The sequence below is a fragment of the Nycticebus coucang genome, chromosome 1 (assembly GCF_027406575.1).
Source record: "Nycticebus coucang isolate mNycCou1 chromosome 1, mNycCou1.pri, whole genome shotgun sequence".
NCBI lineage: Eukaryota > Metazoa > Chordata > Mammalia > Primates > Lorisidae > Nycticebus > Nycticebus coucang.
Window position 1 is genome coordinate 5,373,963 of NC_069780.1, and position 18,627 is coordinate 5,392,589.

General features: G+C 45.6%; 1 protein-coding gene across 2 annotated transcripts in view; it reads left to right on the forward strand.

Moving 5' to 3' along the window:
• PARM1 (prostate androgen-regulated mucin-like protein 1) overlaps positions 1-18,627 on the forward strand; it is a 110,349-nt gene that overhangs the window by 11,422 nt on the left and 80,300 nt on the right. The window contains exon 1 of one of the 2 annotated variants that reach the window (XM_053583348.1): positions 8,245-8,494. The exons of the other annotated variant lie outside the window; for it this stretch is intronic. Coding sequence (XP_053439323.1) covers positions 8,452-8,494 — 43 coding nt within the window. The 5' untranslated portion in view covers positions 8,245-8,451. Of the gene's footprint in view, positions 1-8,244; positions 8,495-18,627 lie in introns of those variants that run through there. 2 annotated transcript variants of the gene reach the window in all.

An 18,627-nucleotide genomic window follows, 5' to 3' on the forward strand; every position in this document is an offset into this window, starting at 1 on the left:
AAAGGCAGTTGTGGATAAAATGCGTGGTACCTTAGTGCAAAAGGAGAAAGTGGCACCAGCTATACCAGCAGTTACTGTGGTATTTACCACTCGTGTTCACTGAAAGGGGAACAAAAGCAGTTTTTACTTGATGAAGCAGTGAAAATTATTAACTTTTATAAAATTAACGCATTTTGTAAAATGTCAGCACACCTTTTTTCATGCTGTACGTAAATAAGAAGGCTGCATACAGCTGTTTGCCATAAGACGGCCGTCTTAAGTACATGCACTTGTGTGATGATCTGAGTTGCAAACTGACCATGGTTATTTAACATGAGTATTTGTGAGACATTTTCTCCACAAAGTTAGCTTGTCATATCTTCCCCCCAATGACATCTTTTGGTGCCAGTGGTGAGACTCAAGCTTTCAGAAAATAAATAGAAGTTTGGGAAACTAGTAACCTTCACTATTAGAGTGACAAGTTTTAGTGCTCAGAAACTGATAATAGAGATGAAGATATTAACAATTTTTTAATATTAAATTTTTAATATGTGATGAAATGTGTTAAATTTGGATCATAGTCCTAACTCGTTGAACCAATATTTTGTTTCCAATGCATGATGTTACAAAATCATGTACTTAGAAGAGTGGTTGTAAGGTATTACTATTATCATTGTCCCCATCTCACAGATGGGGAACGCAGGGTGAAAGGGGTTAAAGAACTTGCTTCAGTAGATGGAATCAGCAAGTTTCAGGCTTTCAGCTGCTACGCAGTTCTGTCAGTCAAGAAAGTCTTCAGCTCACTGCTCTTCACTTTCACAGAGAGTCTCCAGAGGCAGCAAACTCTGGGTCCACCTGCTATAGCTGCACTGCCCGTTATGATAGCAACTAGCCACCTTTGGCTCTGGAGCACTGCAAATGAGATGAATGGATGCCTGAACGGAGATGTTCTACAGGTGTAAAGTATGCACTGGAATGTGAAGATTTGTAATGGAAAAAAATAAAATAAAATGTCTCATTGATATTTGTATACAGTACCTGTGTAAATGATAAATATTTTAGATATGTATACATATATGGGGTTAAACAAAGCATATTAGTAAAATTTATTCCACTTCTTTCTTATTCCTCTTTTAAAATTTAAAAATCTCTGTGTGGCTTGTATTATATTTCTAGTAGACAGTGCTAATCTAACAGTATCCAGTGAATTAAATTTTACACCAGTTTAAATAAGAAGTTTCACTATGTGTATCACCTCCAAGAAATCAGTTTCTTCCTTCTTAAAATATTTTAGGGGCTTTATCCTTAATTAAAATAAAAATTACTGGAGTGTGATTTATCAACCTCAAGGATCTCATGCAGCTTCTAACAATGTCCTTTAAGTCAGGGGAATAGGCCTGTTTCATCATACCTTTTTTTTTTTTTACATGAAAAATACCTTTTTATTTTCACATATACATGTGTTAATTAGGTTTCCATTTTTTTTTGCCTTCACAAAATTGAAAAGACTTAAAATTTAATAACGATAACAATGTTTAAGATAAGGACTAGAAACAAAAACCTCGTAAAGAACGAAGGAACCTAAATACATTCAGAAAAGGAATCAGACAATTGCTACAGTGAAATAGTAAGCAATAATAATAATAATAATGCAAAGAAAGTAACATTCACATTGTCAAATAAGAGTATGTCTATCATAGAATGCTTTGACTCTGAGATTCAGTATGGAGTCATCAGTTAACTTATTATTTTTTTTAAGTATCAAAAAATAGACAACTCGGGCGGCGCCTGTGGCTCAGTAGGTAGGGCACCAGCCCCATATACCGAGGGTGGCGGGTTCAAACCCGGCCCCGGCCAAACTGCAACCAAAAAATAGCCGGGCGTTGTGGCGGACGCCTGTAGTCCCAGCTACTTGGGAGGCTGAGGCAAGAGAATCGCTTAAGCCCAGGAGTTGGAGGTTGCTGTGAGCTGTGTGTGGCCACGGCACTCTACCGAGGGCCATAAAGTGAGACTCTGTCTCTACAAAAAAAAAAAAAAAAAAAATAGACAACTCATATTTATAAATAAAAGTAAAAGATAATTTCAAAAAACAGATCATGCTAAATCTTATAGACAATAGGAAAAGAAGAAATACATCAAAATCATTCTACTTGATCTGGGTACACCTGATATTAAAGTTGGAGAAAAGATGTTATTATAAAGGAGAAATTACAAACATATACAATATCCTAAACAACATATTAACATGCTGAGTTAAAAATTAATGTTTTCATCACACCCTTTTAAAGCATCCCAGCTCAAGCAAATATTTCTTAGATAAATTTTGAATTTACCCTTTTGCACATATTGTATAACTGTCTTTAATCTTTTTGCCGTTAATATTAAAATTGAGGGAATTAGAGTTAGGAATAGAGGAGCAAAGAGGTGGGGAGAAGTGTGGCCGACCCACAGGACACGCTATGCAGAGAAGCTTGGGGAAGAGGAGATGAGGGCAAGACAAGAGACCCCGGGACTGGGCTCTGCACTGCTGCCCTCAGGGCGGGTCTGTCAGAGCCAGTTAAGAGCTTTCCACTGCAGGAGTGAGACACCAAGGGCAGTGTCCAAGGCTCACATTTACATGTGCCAAGAAATAGCCACAGCAGGTACTAATGTTTTCCCCCTGTATTGTAGACCCCAAAATATTTTAATGCACCCTACAGTTTCTCCTGTAATAATGGCTGACATTTGCTAGCACTTAGAACATTCCAGTCCTCTCGCATATATAATCCATCCGATCCTTCTGCCAACACAGGAGGAGACTTTCTGACACCTGCACCACCACTGTATTTAAGATACACATGACCTGGGAGCACGTAACCTCTCATTCCACAGGCTCATAGCCACAGAGGAATCTGGCTCAGAAGAAAGGGGTCTCACTCATACCTTATCTGGATGATTTTTAGATGAGACTAAAAATCATTAGTGTGATACTATAATAAATTAAGGCTTCTGATGCTGTTGGGATGGAGTGAATGTATCTCACACAGGAAAAAACATTAATGTGGGGGGAATAGAGGGTGAAATGTTATGGACTGATTATGCTCCCCTCAAGGTTGTTTGTTGAAGCTCCAACCCCCAATGTGACTGTATTTGAATTAGGGCCTTTCAAGGAGGTAATTAAGATCAAATGAAGTCATATGAATGGGAGGGACCCAGTCCAACAGGGTTGGTATACTTACACGAAGAGGAAGAGGTACCAGGCCGTCTGAGAACACAGCAAGGAGGCATCAGTCAGCAAGACAAGCAGAGCCAGATACCAGGCCCAGCACTGCTGGCACCTCCGTCTTAGACAGCCGGCCTCCAGAGCTCTGGGGAAACAATTTCTCTGGATGAGGCTTTGTGTTATGGCGGCCCCACCTCCGTCTTAGACAGTCAGCCTCCAGAGCTCTGGGGAAACAATTTCTCTGGATGGAACTTTGTGTTATGGCAGCCCAGGCACGCTAACAAGGGAACTGAGGAATCATGGTGCCAGGTAATGTAGAGCCAGACGGCAGAGGGAACTAACCCCTCTAACCCCTGCACACACAGCCTCACCCAGCTCACTCCACGGGGTTATTCTCTGTCTCCTAAGCCAGGAAGAACGCAGCAATTCAGAAACAACACTTCTATATTATCTAATGTATATTATCTAAAATTACATATAAAGTATAGTAAGTTCAGAACGTCAAAAACTAGGTCAGCCAAAGGCAATCTTTGGTAAGTTGTTAAAACTCCACAACACTAGAAATTCCTTTTAACAATGAATTAAAAAATGATTAAAAAGAGATTTTTTTTAAAGGAGTGGAAGTCAGTAAAAGGCAGATTTATCTTAGATTTTATCCCAGTGAAGTATTATAAAAGAACCAAGAGCATTCTATAAAAAAAAAAAAAATGGTTTTTGCTAAAAGGCATAATAAAAGAACGATGGACAAATTCTGTCCTCTGCTGTTCCACCTCACAGCACTCGTATTTCCCCCACAGTTAAACTCTTCTTGTTTAACCACGTCTTGTTTTCTTGAAAACTTTAGATCATAATAGCATTTTAGGGGAGCAAAGATAATCTTCTCTCTGCCTTTTTGATGTCTTAGCTGGAACTCCCTGTAACAAAAGATGGATTAAGAAGAGAAAACAAACCCAAGTTTGTTATGGTGTGGATTTCACACCTGTGTAAGCGTTACACAGGGAATGAGTAGTTTGCAAAGAGGTGGCCTTGAATTCAGACTTAAATACTACCTGCAGCTGAAATAAAGAATCTTGGGGGCCAGTTCTGAGGAAAGCACCAGAAAAACCTGGCGAACGAGAATAAAGTCTGTTACACAGACTTAAGACAGTGCCTCCGCATTGATGCACCTCCAGCAGGTAGAGCTGCCCTCTCCTCCCAGGGCTGAGAGGGAGACACCCTTACAAACAGAGTTCCTTTACAGGCTCATATTCTCCTTATAAAAAAATGGAACCTGTACTCTATTTTCAGCTTCTCCTCCAGTTTGCATTTCTCAAATGGAATCTCAAATAATCATTATACCAAAAAGGCATATTTGGGGGGTGGCATATTCTGGTCTCTCTCAGTATCTAACACATTAAGCATAAAGTGTATATGTTTATGAATATGTATAAAATGCTTGGGACCAGGTGTGGTGGCTCACACCTGTAATCCCAGCACTCTGGGAGCTGAGGCAGGTGGATCCTTTGAGCTCAGGAGTTCAAGAACAGCCTGAGCAAGAGTGAGACTTGTCTCTACTAAAAATAGAAAAACTAGCTGGGCAATGGGTCCCAACTACTCAGGAGGCTAAGGCAGGAGGATTGCTCTATCCCGAAGGTTTGGAGTTGCTATCGGCTATGACACTGTGGCATGTATCTACCGAGGACGACTGAGTGAGACTCTTCCTCAAAAAAATAAAAAATAAAAATCAATAAAATGTTTGGAACAATTAATAAATGTTAGTGCGCATTATTATTTGTAGCATTGAAAATAAAATTTATTGCACATGTTTTTGTGATTATTCATTCAATGTTTGACTTTCTGCTCCTGGAATCAAAGCTTCCTAGTGGCAGAGGCAATTCACCACTCAGGCACACATCACATCATATGTCAACCTACAAGGAAGAGCTGAGGCACAGAATATAAAAAATTTACCTGGTGAGGACGGCCTGGAAGACTCAGGTCCAAGTCATCTTAGACAAGTGGTCCACTTTACCCTGGTCTCACACAGGTTTTTAAAGGCAGAACAGGACAGGGAATGGGCTGATGCAGGATTGGACAGTTTACAGGAAGAACATGGAGTGGCCATACAGTGCTAAGCTATGGGTGAGGGTTTCAGTGTACAGTGCAGCACTGTTAGGTTAATTCACAGCTACTGGTGTGTCCAGAATGGAACCCATAGTTCAAAGAGAGAAGTGAGAGCCCCTGTGATGAGGATGAAATGGAAGCCATCAGGCTAAGACTGACACCACACCGGTGGTCTGGTTGGGCCTAAGTGACCTTTACCTCATGTTTCCTATTCTTATTGTGTTGTAAACTCAGCTTTAACCTAAAAGTGTATATATCTAGTAGTTTTTGGCAATTCATTTAGGAGATTAACTTTTGAATTACAAATGTTACTTTGGGTCATGGATTATGTCAATTGTTTATTATGGGTCGTGGGTTATGGCCATTACTGTTATTTAAGATAAGGGTTAGCACAGTTCTTACTTTTAACTTTTATGTACAAAGCTGTGATTTTGAAAATAGGATGACAGAACAGCTTGGAGAGCTGCTCTCACCCCTCTCTGGACTTGCTGGCCTTCTGTCAAAGTTTGGTGGACCTGTCGCCCTTCTCTGCATATTAGCTGATAGTGACAGGCAGCTGGACCCTCATTGTCCAGTAACAGAAAGAAGAGGTCATTGCTTTACCATTTTAATGTCTCTCTGGGCCTGATAATTTAAAGGACTCACCTTCCTGAGATAAAAGTCCTTTCTCCTTCTTACCTCTATCCCGTTCCCCCTTGGGTCTGGGCACATGAAGAGACTGTGCTTGCTTTCCTGAAGTTGGTCACTGACTTGCTTTAGCCGATGTCATAGGAACAGAAGTGTCACTTCTGGAGGGAGATTTAAATACTTCACTCTCCATTCCTCTTTCCCTTACCTCAGTGAACATGAAAGCAGGTTTGGAGATGGCGATGCCATGCTGAGTCCTGACAGAAGACGCCTGCTCTGAAGAGTAGCCTGGATCAATAGCAGACGTTAACAAGCAAGAAATAGACGGTTATTGTTTAGGAAGGGGAGACTTGGGGCTGGTTATTACAGCAGCACAGCCTGGCCTGCTGTGGCTCACACCACCATTATACCCCCACAGCCTGGACTAAGGCCTGCATATAATAAGTGATTGAATGTGTTTTGACTAAATTATTAAATTAAAAAGTTCTCATGACCATCTAAAAAGAATTATATTTGTTAAAGAAATTATTTCAACTTGATTTTGTGTGCAATAAAAAGTATCAGAAAATTTTACTGGTAAGTAAGTAGGAACCCAATCCTTTGGGTACCACACCAACATCTTAGATATCAAAGTTTGAGTAGTATCATGCTTTGCACTCCAGAAAGTCTCCATTCAAGTTTTGGTGAATTTGAATTGAATATGTTTTTCTGTGAAGTAGTCTTCAAAAACCTTTATTTCTGCCGTTGAGCCTCTTACTTAAATCACCCTATTTAAGGGCACCAGAGCCTTATAGAATGTCTCTGCAAAACCACATCTGTATGCGGTCCCTGCCTCCATGACAACCAATACCCAGATGCAGAAATTCTTCATAATCGTGCAGAGTGTGCTGAAAACTGCAAAGATCTTCAAGTGGAAGGCATTTGGAGAACACGTTTAACAGACAGGCTTTGTAGTTTCTCTGGCCAGGGAAGACGAAGGGGGATGGGCACTTGCTTACAGTATTTTTTTTTTTTTAGTTTTTCATTTGAACAGGAATTAATAGATTTACCAAGACAAAAGGAAAAAATATGATCCCAGTTTAATCTGGTTGCAGAAGTGTGAGCAAAATCTACAGGTGATGATGGGGCCAGGCAAAGGGGCTGATCTCACCACAGACAAAGTTCGAAGGCTGGAAATCGTCAGCTTCTACTGTATGAGGCAGAAATGAAAAAATGAGCTCCTGGTATATGAAAATGGGGTGGGGGGAGGGGACCTGTTCTCTAGAGCTAATAATTGTACCAAGCAAATGCAAATCAATTCCTTAGGTGAGTGAACTCTTGCAGCATTCACCAGACTCCCAGTGATGGGCAATGTTAGGGACTTGGCATCTGCTTTGACTGAGGCTGAGAGCTAAGCAAATCTAAAGTGCAGCAAGATGGGAGAGAATTACCAGCAACTTTGATCTGCAAGCTTTGGAGACATTTGGGCTCCAGAGAACCAGCCAGGTACTAGGCAGGCCTCTTATCACCACTTGCCAATTACAGGACCTTTGCGTCCATTTCCTCTCCCCGAAATGGTCCTATACCAGTGCCCACCCCAGCAGATCTCTGGTTAACTCCCCACCAGCACACTGCCACGGCTCAGGGAATTTGTCCTTATGGCTCAGCCTTTGTTATTATGGGCCTGGTGCACAAACTATTCTTTCCAGCTAGATGACCTTGAGTATATTATTTTCTCTGTGACTTTGTTTTCTCATATGTAAAATGGAATAGTAATGATTCTGTGCCATGTGGTTGTTAGAAGGAGTCAAGATGCAGCACCTGGGACGGTGCCTGGCTCGGTTACATCATTATCAACGTTAAGCAATGTTACCTGGCATCAGTATTATTTCTTCTGGCAAGAAGCTGAACAGGGCGACAGACATCCTGGCTCAGGCACCGGGAAGTGCAGTGGGGTTGGATGTAGGTGAGAGTGCAGAGTGCACGCTGGAATGTTCAGACAAACGAAGGAAAAGGTCCTCATGCTTGGAAGGAAACGTGCTGGCTGTCCACAGGGACAAGTACAATAGCACATGGTCGCCTCCGTAGAGGCTGCAAGTTCGGGGAAGAAAAGCTGAGAGCTATTTCTGAGGACAGAGATGGGCTCACACCTGTGCTTCCCTGGTTTCTAGCACAGAGGAAGCAGCGACAAACGTTTGCGGAACCCCAGGTCCGGGTCCCGCGTCCTGACTGTCCAGCAGAGGCCGCTCTGGGCCGGGGCTCTCGGGACCCGAGCGCGGGAGGTGGCCTGCTGGCCGCTGGGCCGGGTGGGAGGGGTTTGGCTGCGGCGGCGGAGGCGGCCCCGGCTCGGGAGACTGGGATGGAGCAGAAGCCCGCCGCGCAGCGCAGGGCCCGCAGCTGACCGCGCCGCCTCCGCTCGCCGCCTGCCCCAGGGCTGAGCGCCGGTCCCGACTCCCACAGCAGCCTGCGGGGCGGAGCAGGAGCCGCCGCGCGGGCCGCGTCCGTTCATCCGCCAACTCCGCGCCGCCGGCTCCGGGCTGGGCCCCCAGAGCCCAGGTACCATGGTGTGCAAGACCCTCTTGGCTCTTTGCATCTTCACGGCAGGTACTTGGCAAGATCCTCTAGGAGGGACCGGGCTCGGGGCGGACCGGGTGGCCAGCGCCGGGGCCGAGGCCGCAGCCGAGAGATGGGGACGTAAGTCGCCGCGAGCCTCGGGGGTGAGCGCAGGGGTGTGTGCTCTCAGATTTGGGGTGATCGACGCCTGTGGCGGTCCGGAGAGGTGCGGAGGGAGGGCGCGACAGGGTCCGTGGTGCCGCAGCCTGCGCCCGCACCAACTCCGGCCTCGGGGAACAGGTGGCTGGCCGCGCTGTGCGGTCCAACCCGGAGCGGCCAATACAGATCGCTCCTGGAGGCTTCCTGATCTCCGCCAGGGTCTCGCAACGCACCCTGCCAGAGTCTGGGACCTGACGTCTTGTCGTGGTTCGACCCCCGAGGGGACGAAAGGCAGAGGAAAGTGGGTGGGCGGGGTGTAGCGTCTCGGAAAGCTTCAGCGGTAGCTGCGCGCCCGGCGGGGCCGGTTCGCGTTCCCGAGACTTGGCGGCCTCTGATCTCGGGCTCCTGATGCTCTCAGCCTTAGAGGCAAGCGCCCCTCAGTCAAGATCGGGGTCACCGCTGGCATCTGTAGGTCTACCTTGTGGCCTGGAGGCCCTCCCCCAGACGCGTTCCAGGGAAGAAACTGTTAACTTGGCTGAAACTAGTATGCTTTCCCCTCCAGACGGTTCCCCACCGGCGACCTCGGGCAGTGGGCCCGGGGCGGGGCGCCAGCAGACCGATGACCCAGCTCCACTTGGTAGGGGCTGAGGATAGAATTCAGTAACAGACTTTGAGGGTGGATTTCGGGTGCCGGGTTTTTCCCGAAAAAATGTCGCCCGATAAGGGACAACCGACTGTGGATAAGGCACTGGTAGAAAAAAATAGCCCGAGCACGCGGCCAACGGTGTGTCTAGTTAAGAATGACCCTCAGTTACATACAGCTGATCCCCCTAGTGCGTCAGTCCGGCTGCGTCCCCCTCTGGGTGCCTCGGGTTCCTGGGAGGGCGGTCAGGTCACTAACACCTTGTAAAGAAGCTGGCGGTTTCCAGGCAGCTCACAAGGAATAAAACGGGGTTAAGGGAAAGTTTCCCAGTGTAAGGCCGCAGAGTGTTATTTCTGCACTTGGTGAACGTCCGAGGGAACTCGCGTGTCGCGCTGGGGTTTCCGCGCTGTTTGGAGACGGTCGGCAGATGCCGGGAGCAGCCGGCTCGGCGGGTCCGCGCAGAGCTCGGCCGCGGGGCGCTGGGCAGGGCAGAGGGCGCTGGGCTGGGGCAGGTGTAACGGACACCAAGCCCATAATTCCTGCGATCCTCCAAACTAGAGGTGCTCACGGAATGACAAGGACGCCACCTTTACTTCTCCGCACTGAAAGTCTTTTCATGAGGCTCTGCAGAGCCGTGGGTTTGCCTCCTACTGTGATGTGTGGCTTGTCTCATTTAATGACTATTTTTTTGAACAGCTCTAGCAGTGGGCAAACCCCAGGTTAACCATAGTAAGCTGTGAATTGCAGCGTCCCTCCACCTCCCAGCTAGGAGCTTAAAGTTTTCTGGTTTTGTCTTTGGGGGGTCCATTCTTACTGGTCAGCCTCAATATTCCATTCCCAGAGAAGAAGTATCTCCCTTGGCCACTGCTAGAGTGGGCAGGCTGGTGAGTGGGGGACCGGCAGAGCAGAGCAGCCCCCTCCTGGGCCCAGACACGGTGTCGGGATCAGGTCGGAGCGAAGCGGTCACACCCAGCCTGACAGTTCCCTTCCGGTCCGGAAAGACGTGTGCGCTGACTGCTCCCCTCGCGGTTTCCAGGCTCCGGTCCCAAACCGGGCCGAAGCCAGGGGCAGCTCCATCCTTCCCTCTGAGGTTCCTGCCTCACCGGAGATCTCTTTTGGGCCAGTCTCTTGTCAGAGCCACTTGCAGTGAATTGTCAGAAAAATAACATTTTAAAAATTGGGCGGTGCCTATGGCTCAGTGAGTAGGGCGCTGGCCCCATATACCGAGGGTGACGGGTTCAAACCCAGACCCGGCCAAACTGCAACAAAAGAATAGCCAGGCGTTGTGGCGGGTGCCTGTAGTCCCAGCTACTCGGGAGGCTGAGGCAGGAGAATCGCGTAACCCCAGGAGTTAGAGGTTGCTGTGAGCCGTGTGACGCCACGGCACTCTACCAAGGGCGGTACAGTGAGACTCTGTCTCTACAAAAAAAAAAAAAAAAATTGGCATAAGTACTCCTGAGGTTCTTTGCACCCCAATGTAAGGTGCTTTCAGAATGTAAAATATCATTTTCAAAGAAAAAATACATGTGTTTGTAAAGAAAGTGAGGAGGGCCCTTGAAATGAAACCTGTTTTTACAGCTTGTCTGGAGCTCCCCCAAAGAAGCTCTGCTCCCCAGCTGCCCTTCCTCTGCTGGTCCCCTCTCTCTGGAACTCCCCCAGCAAAGCTCTGCTCCCCAGACGCCCTTCCTCGGCTGGTCCCTTCTCTCTGGAACTCCCCCAGCGAAGCTCTGCTCCCCCAGATACCCTTCCTCTGCTGGTCTCTTCTCTCTGGAACTCCCCCAGCGAAGCTCTGCTCCCCCAGACCCCCTTCCTCTGTTGGTCCCTTCTCTCTGGAACTCCCCCAGCGAAGCTCTGCTCCCCCAGACGCCCTTCCTTGGCTGGTCCCTTCTCTCTCATCCCCTCTAGATTTAGAGACTTCAAAAAATTTTCTGTAAAACCCTCAGGTAATATACTTTCTTGAGTCGGGACAGGGTTGGGCAAGGACTGATTTTTATAGCTTAACTAATCCTTTAAAAAAGAGAGAGAGAGACAGATATATATATATAGCATTTCCTCCTGCACTTGCAAATATGTGCGTTATCAACCATCCAGCCAGGATAGAGCTCTGCACTTAGGCACTTGTGTTTTTAAAAAGAGGAAGAGAGACCTTAGTCTTCAGTTCTCTCAAGGTTGATTACAGCAGAAACCAGCATAGCTATTTTTGTTTTGTCTATAAAATGACATGGGATGTACCGTTGCTTTCTCCTCAAACATCTCTTATGCCAGTACCAGGTATATAAAAGTACTGCCTCAAAATTAAATACAAGCTGAATCTCCAAAGTCTGCCCCAGAACCAGGAAGAGAGACAGGTTGGCAGGCCCCTGGGTGGCTTCCACGTTTATTCCTCCCCTAATCCCCTCTGGATTCTCTTCCTTTATTCTCCCCACCAGCACACTGCCTTCAGACGCCCTTACTGAGACCTCTGAGATTCAGTGCAACTTTCAAAAGGCCGTTCCCAAACACTTCAGGGGGACAAAGGGAAGCACAGTAGCTAAGAAAGGCACAAACCCCGTGACCCTACTTTCCTGCCCTGGACCCGCCCTGCCTGCCGGGTCTCCCCAAGGAAGGGCACCTCCCACCCCATTACCCAGGCTCTCGGTGCACACTTACTCATCACTTGGGTCACTTGGTGACCAAGACCAGGACAGCCACCCAGCTAGGGGTCCCGTTTGTATTAAGTGTGGCAGATAACCTCTTGTCCAGGTAACACACAGAATGTCTTTGTCGTGGAAGGGAGACCCCACCCTCCACATTTTCAGCTCTGTGTGTGCTATAGGTCCCCATCTGTGTCAGCTCAGTAGCCTAGTCACAAATATATTAAAATAAACCAAAAATGCACACACATTTCCAGGAACATGAAGGTTACCCGTGGTTGGTTAGGGGTGGTATGTTGAAGAGTTGTTTGTATCCCTGTAGCCTGCTCCAGTGTCCTGAAACCTGCAGTTATAGTCAAAGTGGAGACGTTTCTGCCTGGTGGAATCTGACCTGAGAAGGTAGATGGGCCCTCTGCATTGTAATCTGATGCATTTGCAGGGACAGTGTTTCCTGGTAGCTGGGCACACAGTCTGCAAGTAGATTGCCTAGGTACAAATCTAAGTTTTACTACCTACTCACTGTGTGATTTACAGCAAATGCCTGAACCACTCTGCATTTCTTCTCTACAAAATTGGGAGAATCAAACCTCATAAGGTTATCGAAAGTGTTAAATGACTGGCTACACCTACAGGCATAAGGCGTCAGGACACAGAGAGCGTCCAGTACATGCTAGCTGTTGTTGCTGATGTTCTTACTAACAGCGTTCACTATATTCTGCACCCGTTAGTTCATCCTTTCCAAAAGCAGAGCTTACATGTCTGTACTCCGACTATGTAAATTAAAGATCTCAACTAATACTTCTGTAAAGGGCCAGATGTTGCAGTAAACCCAGTGTGCAAATTAAGGAAATATTCAGCCGAGCTGACTGAATCTGATTTGAAAAGATTAATAATGTGTCAACTCAGACTTAGCACAACCGTCCAAACAATGCTCAGGAGCGAATAGAAGTCACACCTCACCAAGGACTTGTATTTCTTCCACTGAGACTTTTGCAAACTAATGTGTTTCAAAAACCCAACTCAGCTAAAACTTCGAAGTCTCCAGAGCCCCAAATTTGAGATAATTTGCACCAGCAACTTAGGACGAGACAGATTATTTTGTCTGGAAGCTCCAGGACATCACCTTCAGAACCCAGATCTGGTAATCGCCAGATCTCTAACTCAGCTCTGCATGGAGCTCACCCAAATCATGCTTGTGGCTTTGTGAGAAAAGTCTTGGCCAAGTATTTACAGGACTTAAACACACTTTCTTAAGCAATAGCTTTCCCTCAGGGGCTGTAGCATCTCACTGGGAACAATGGACAGGACCATTTTTAGAGTGTCTTCAAATCAACTGCCTGTCTTAACACCAAAATGAAAAAAATCCTGCAACAGGAGCTACAACAGTTTGCTTCCCTTTGGAATTATCTGATGTTAAAATTGGATGTGTTAGTTTAGAAACCAAATCCATTTGCCTTGCTCACGAGATACCAAATGAAGCAGTTGTTTGGAAAATTAAGGTTTCATGGAGAAGATGATGACAGTTCTAAAAAGAGGTGGGCAGATAGTGGTGGCTTCATTCAGTTACTGCTGCTGACCTGGAGATGCAGAGTTATAGACCCTCCTCCCATGAACACGCAGGCTGACTACAGAGAAAGGCTGATTTCTGTGTGTAGTACACCAGGTATCTTCTTTTAGTTACACTTGAATCATTGTAATGATGAGGACTGATGGAACATCCAATTTTCTGTTGTGTGGATCTTTAAATGTTCCTCACACTTCTTTACACCAGAATAGCCCGTTTCTTCCGCCTGGTTTAGCATTGTTTATAAACCTTAAGACCTTTGCCATTTTATAAGTAACAGAAATCATTAAAGCAAGATACACAATTATAGAATTTTTTCCCATGTGCTTTCCCTGGCAGCAGGATGGTGTGTCAGTTGAAAATATGTGGTCTTAAACTTCCTTTGGCTTCTGTTGTCAGACCTAGCAAATAGGTTGCCCCGTCAAACTTGAATTTCAAATAAGTAGCAAATTCTAACTAAGTGTGTCCCATTCAACATTTGGGACATACTTAGACCAAATCTTTATTTGTCATTCGTGTTAAATTTAAATCCAGCGGGTTGTTCCCTATGTTATTTGGCAGCATTACCTTTAACCCTTCATCTGCGGTCCATCGGCACACTGGTCTGGACAGAGGATAAGATTTATTTTGAATCCTGCCGCCTGGGACTTTGAGTTGCCCTGCACCATTCCATTCAAAATACCCTGCTCACGGGAAGACATGAGATGTAAGATCTTGGTTAGCAACTACCAAGATCAGGACTCGGACGCAGCACTCACTTCAATGAAATACTTGAATGTGCTTGTTCAGCTTATTCAGCCATTAACTGTGTGTTCCTAAACAGTTGGTGGATTTCTGTAGCATCCCTGCACTACCTTAACGAACTCTTTTTGTCCTTTCCTTTTCTAAAAAACAGTATATTTTTAATGGTAGCAATGTTCTTGTAGAGGAGCTGGAACTAAAAGCCTTCCAGAATCTAGCTGGCAGCTGACCAAAAAAGAAAGTTACGATGAAAACTGAAAGCTTTGGATTTCAGCTCTTTCTCTTGTGCCAGGATCTTAAGACATCTCACAAATGTGAATTATATAAGGGTTTACATGATTTCTGCTATTTACGTCTATTGGTATCACTTGAAAGCTACACAGGATCTGAAGCAACTCATCAGACAGAATTTTTAAGACATGTTAAAAAAAAAAAAAAACCACAAAACTTTTCATCACTTGGACTGTGGTAGAAATTTGCACCTTTCATACCTAAGGCAACAAAATCTGTGAATAACTTACCATTAAGTGGGGGGAAATGTGGGAAATTACCAGGTTTGATGTTTAGAAAACATGTCTATTTAATACAAATAAGCCAAGTGGTGAAATACACCTTTGATGATAATATCTTTCACTTATATTCCAATTCTGATGCCTGGTTTTCTTTTCCATGAACAAGGAAATAAGGACATGGGAACTGCAGTGCAGGTGCTGAACATGAAAGGAATTAGATGAGGGATGGTTTTGCTTATTTGGTTTTTTGGATGTGGTTATAAACTTAGAGTCTAACCCATGGTTCAGACTTCTCATAGGTTAGAACACATTGTATTCCTGATACGGAATTAATAAAATATGTGTTACCTTTTACATTGTAAGATTCTTACAAGCTCTCTGTAGTCCACAAGGACACATTGTTACTAGAAAAGTTTATGCACCAAGTAGTATATCCCTGATGGCTACTTACTAGTACTGTCTGTCTTTTTGAAGCATTTTCAGTTTTGTTGGGAAAGTTTTTGTGATCTTAGTCCATTCAGATTACTATAACAAAATACCCTGTATTGGGTGATTCATATAAACAGCAAACATTTATTTCTCATAGTTCTAGAGACTGGGAAATCCAAGGTCACGGTGCCTACAGGGTCTGTATCTGGTGAGGGCTTGAATTTTGGTTCACAGACAGGTCCTTCTAGCTGTGTTCTCCCTGTGCAAGGGTTGATGCAGGTCTCTGGGGGACGGTCCCACAGATGGCTCCACCCTCACCTCCTAAGGGCCCCACCTCCTAATACCTTTATCACCTTGGGCATTAGGATTTCAACAGATAAATCGGGGGGGCAGGGAGGAATGCAGGCTTTCAGATCATGATATGATATCATTATCCTGGTGCCCAACATTTACCTGATTGTCCAATACCTCACACTATATGACTCTTGCTCTGTGCTGTGATTTGAATTACTCAAGTAAGACCATGACAGTCATTATAAGGATGCTCTCTTCACTAGCTATGTAAGTTGTTAGTAGGGAGCAGAAAGTCTTGTGGACTGAACACTTCTTTCTTAGCCTGGGAAAAGGGACGAGTTGTCTGTAGATGATGCGCTCTGCCGGTCATGGGGGTCCTTGCTGCTGATGACCTCTGCTGAGGCAGCATAAGACATATGTTACTATCCAGCCAACTAATGGGGAAGCCTGGATGTTTTATGTAGTGTCTTGAAAAGTACAATGTTGATGAAGATGACATTCAAGAGGAGAACTATTCAGACAGGTTGGAGCAGAAGAGAGAACTACAAATTTGGGGGGGCATAAATAATGATTATTCATCACTTACAGTCTAGGAAATGTTGGTGGGGAAGGGAGTGTGATATCGAATTACATGCAGAAGCTGGGTAAGAGGTGGACGGTGGGAAGGGGCAGCGGCAGTTTTAGAGTTTCTGCATGGATCATGTAGGAGAAGGTAGGGGCTTGGCTCAGCTAAGGAGGGCTGAGGGCCTGGGGCGCCCCCCTTCCTGGAAGCCTTCCCAGCTCGCACTTTTAAAGTGGCTCGATTCTGAGTAGGGTCTTTTTAAAATGCTTCCATGAAGAGAAACTCTGGTGAGGAGACATCTGTGTCATTCTCCACAGACACATACGGTGTGGGAGCAGGGGCCGTGGGGTGGGACAGGCCAGCAGGGAATGCCAGCTCTGCAGCCTGTTCCGTCGCCGGTGGGACAGTGACACCCAGAAAGCCCTATGGACAGACGTGCAGCTGGTGTCTACAGAGCACTCACCCGCATGCCGACAGACAGAGCTTTATTTTACCTCACATCACCTGCTTACTCGGTTATGAAGTGCGTTAAGGCTGGAATGTCATTTGTGTTGTCCCCTGCTGTGTCCCCAGCACGTGGAACAGAGCAAGACACAGTGTGTGTGCTTAGTAAGTCATTAATTTTTAATGGAGAATCTGCCGTGTGTAAACACCGTCCAGAGTGTTGCTGCTCTGTTCAGAGCTCTGCAGAGCCTGCCCGTTGTGCTCAAGAGTAAGAGCCGAGTCCTCAGAGTGACCTCAGGACCTTCGTGAGCAGGTGCCCCGTTTGGCCTTGACCCTGACCTTCTGTCCTAGCCTTTGCTCCCTCTGCACCAGACACACTTACAACAGGCAGGGGCTGCTTCCTCTGTCTGAGGCCTTCTTTCTCCAGATATCCCCAGGACTGGTTTCCTCACCTCCTTCAAACCTCTGCTCAAATGTTACCTTCTCCCTGAGACTTACTCTGGCCAGCATCCTAAAATGACAGTCTGCTCCACCTGCCAACGCCCTATTCCCAGTGCGCCTTCTCTGACGCTTGCCTCTGCTTTTTCCTTACTGTCTCTCTCACTCCACCCCTCCCCCTGGGCCCTTGCTAAAACACAGCTCCTCAAGGACAGAGACTTTGCTTTTCTTGTTTGGTGTGGTGTTGACAGTGCTAGAATACGGTGTGCTGTGTATGTGAGGGTACTCAATATCTACTTGTCAAATGAAATGATTAAGATACATTTTTGAAGATTGACAAAATGAAGACGTCATTCAAGATTTGCCTTAGATGACCCCAAAGTGGGATGTTGGCAAATTCGCCTATTATGAGGTTCCTGCATCTAGTGCTTCCAAATAGCCTTTAAAAAAAAAAAAAAAGAGTCAGGCCTTTGGTCTTCATTGAAGCTAAACTTTATAAATCAGCTATTTTTGAGCACTGTGCATACAAAAGTCTTCTTAAAATGTAAGCCTTTTTTTTTGCCAGGGGCATCATTTTAAAATAGCTGAAACTTCATAAACTCTCTGTCCAATTAAGAAAATGTCACCTTTGAGCTCAGCTAGGGAAAATAAAGATGTCTTTGTTGTTTGAAATTTTTTGAAAAATTTTCTGAATAACTAAAAGTAGCATGGTGAGTATAGGAGAAGCCCAATTGCCAAATACCCAGTAAAGTTTGAGAAGTGTAAGTAAATTCGGATGCTGAGTATTGAAGGTGTAGTCAGCAATAAGCTCAAGAACAGAATGGGGCTTTCCTTGGCCTTAGACACCCTGTGATCTACCTCCCTGGTGACTCTGAAACATGAGCCCTGCTTCAGGCTGGGTGTGGACAGGGGGAAGTGCTGTCCTGGGCACGGGGAGGGAAGTGCCTGTCGTCCACCCACGGGGCTGACACTCTGACATGGCTGGTAGTAAAATGCCCCAGACTGCCACGTCCCCAGCTCCATTATGCAACAGATACTTGTGGTGTGTTCTGTTTTACTCAAAATAGGACTGCTTAATTATTTAGTGGCTGCCAAAAAGAGCATGAGCTTAAAAAAATAACAGCATGCTCGTGAAGGCTTAGGGGTAATGGTGAAACTTAAGATTATATCAATTTAAGAGCACCCATAAACCAAAGAATGGGGAGAGATGACAGTTTATATTAAAAGCATTTTCCTTGCTTGCTCCGTGAGTTCCATTGGTCTAGTCTTGAGGAGGGCAGACTCTCAGCCCTCTTGGAGCCCAGCGGCCTTGGCTGTGAGCAGAGGTGTGGCAGAGGACACAACCCTGCCGCCTGCCGGGTGTGGCACTGGAGCAAGGTGACCATTGCCCACCTCTCCTCCCACAGGGCATATCCCGTTCCCTGAGTGAAATGACAAACAGGGCTTCATTTCTCACTGGAGATGCACCAGCAAGAGGCGGCCTGTGATGCCCCAAATCGCAAAGGCAAGTGCGGTCTCTGAGGGGTGAAAATAGCGTCATCACTGAGTAAGGGCAGAAGCATGGGTTTGGAGATGCAGAAATTTGCAGCCAAATTTTTCTTAAAAACAAAAAAGTCGCAAGGGATAGCTCCCTTGTAGCACTTTTTAAAAGCTGTATTCGAGTACTGCTTTTGTTATTCATTTATTGTTATTGTAAAGATACACAGAAATGATAGACAAGAATGCACCTGATTCAGAGTCTTGTCTGTTTTGATTAATAACTATT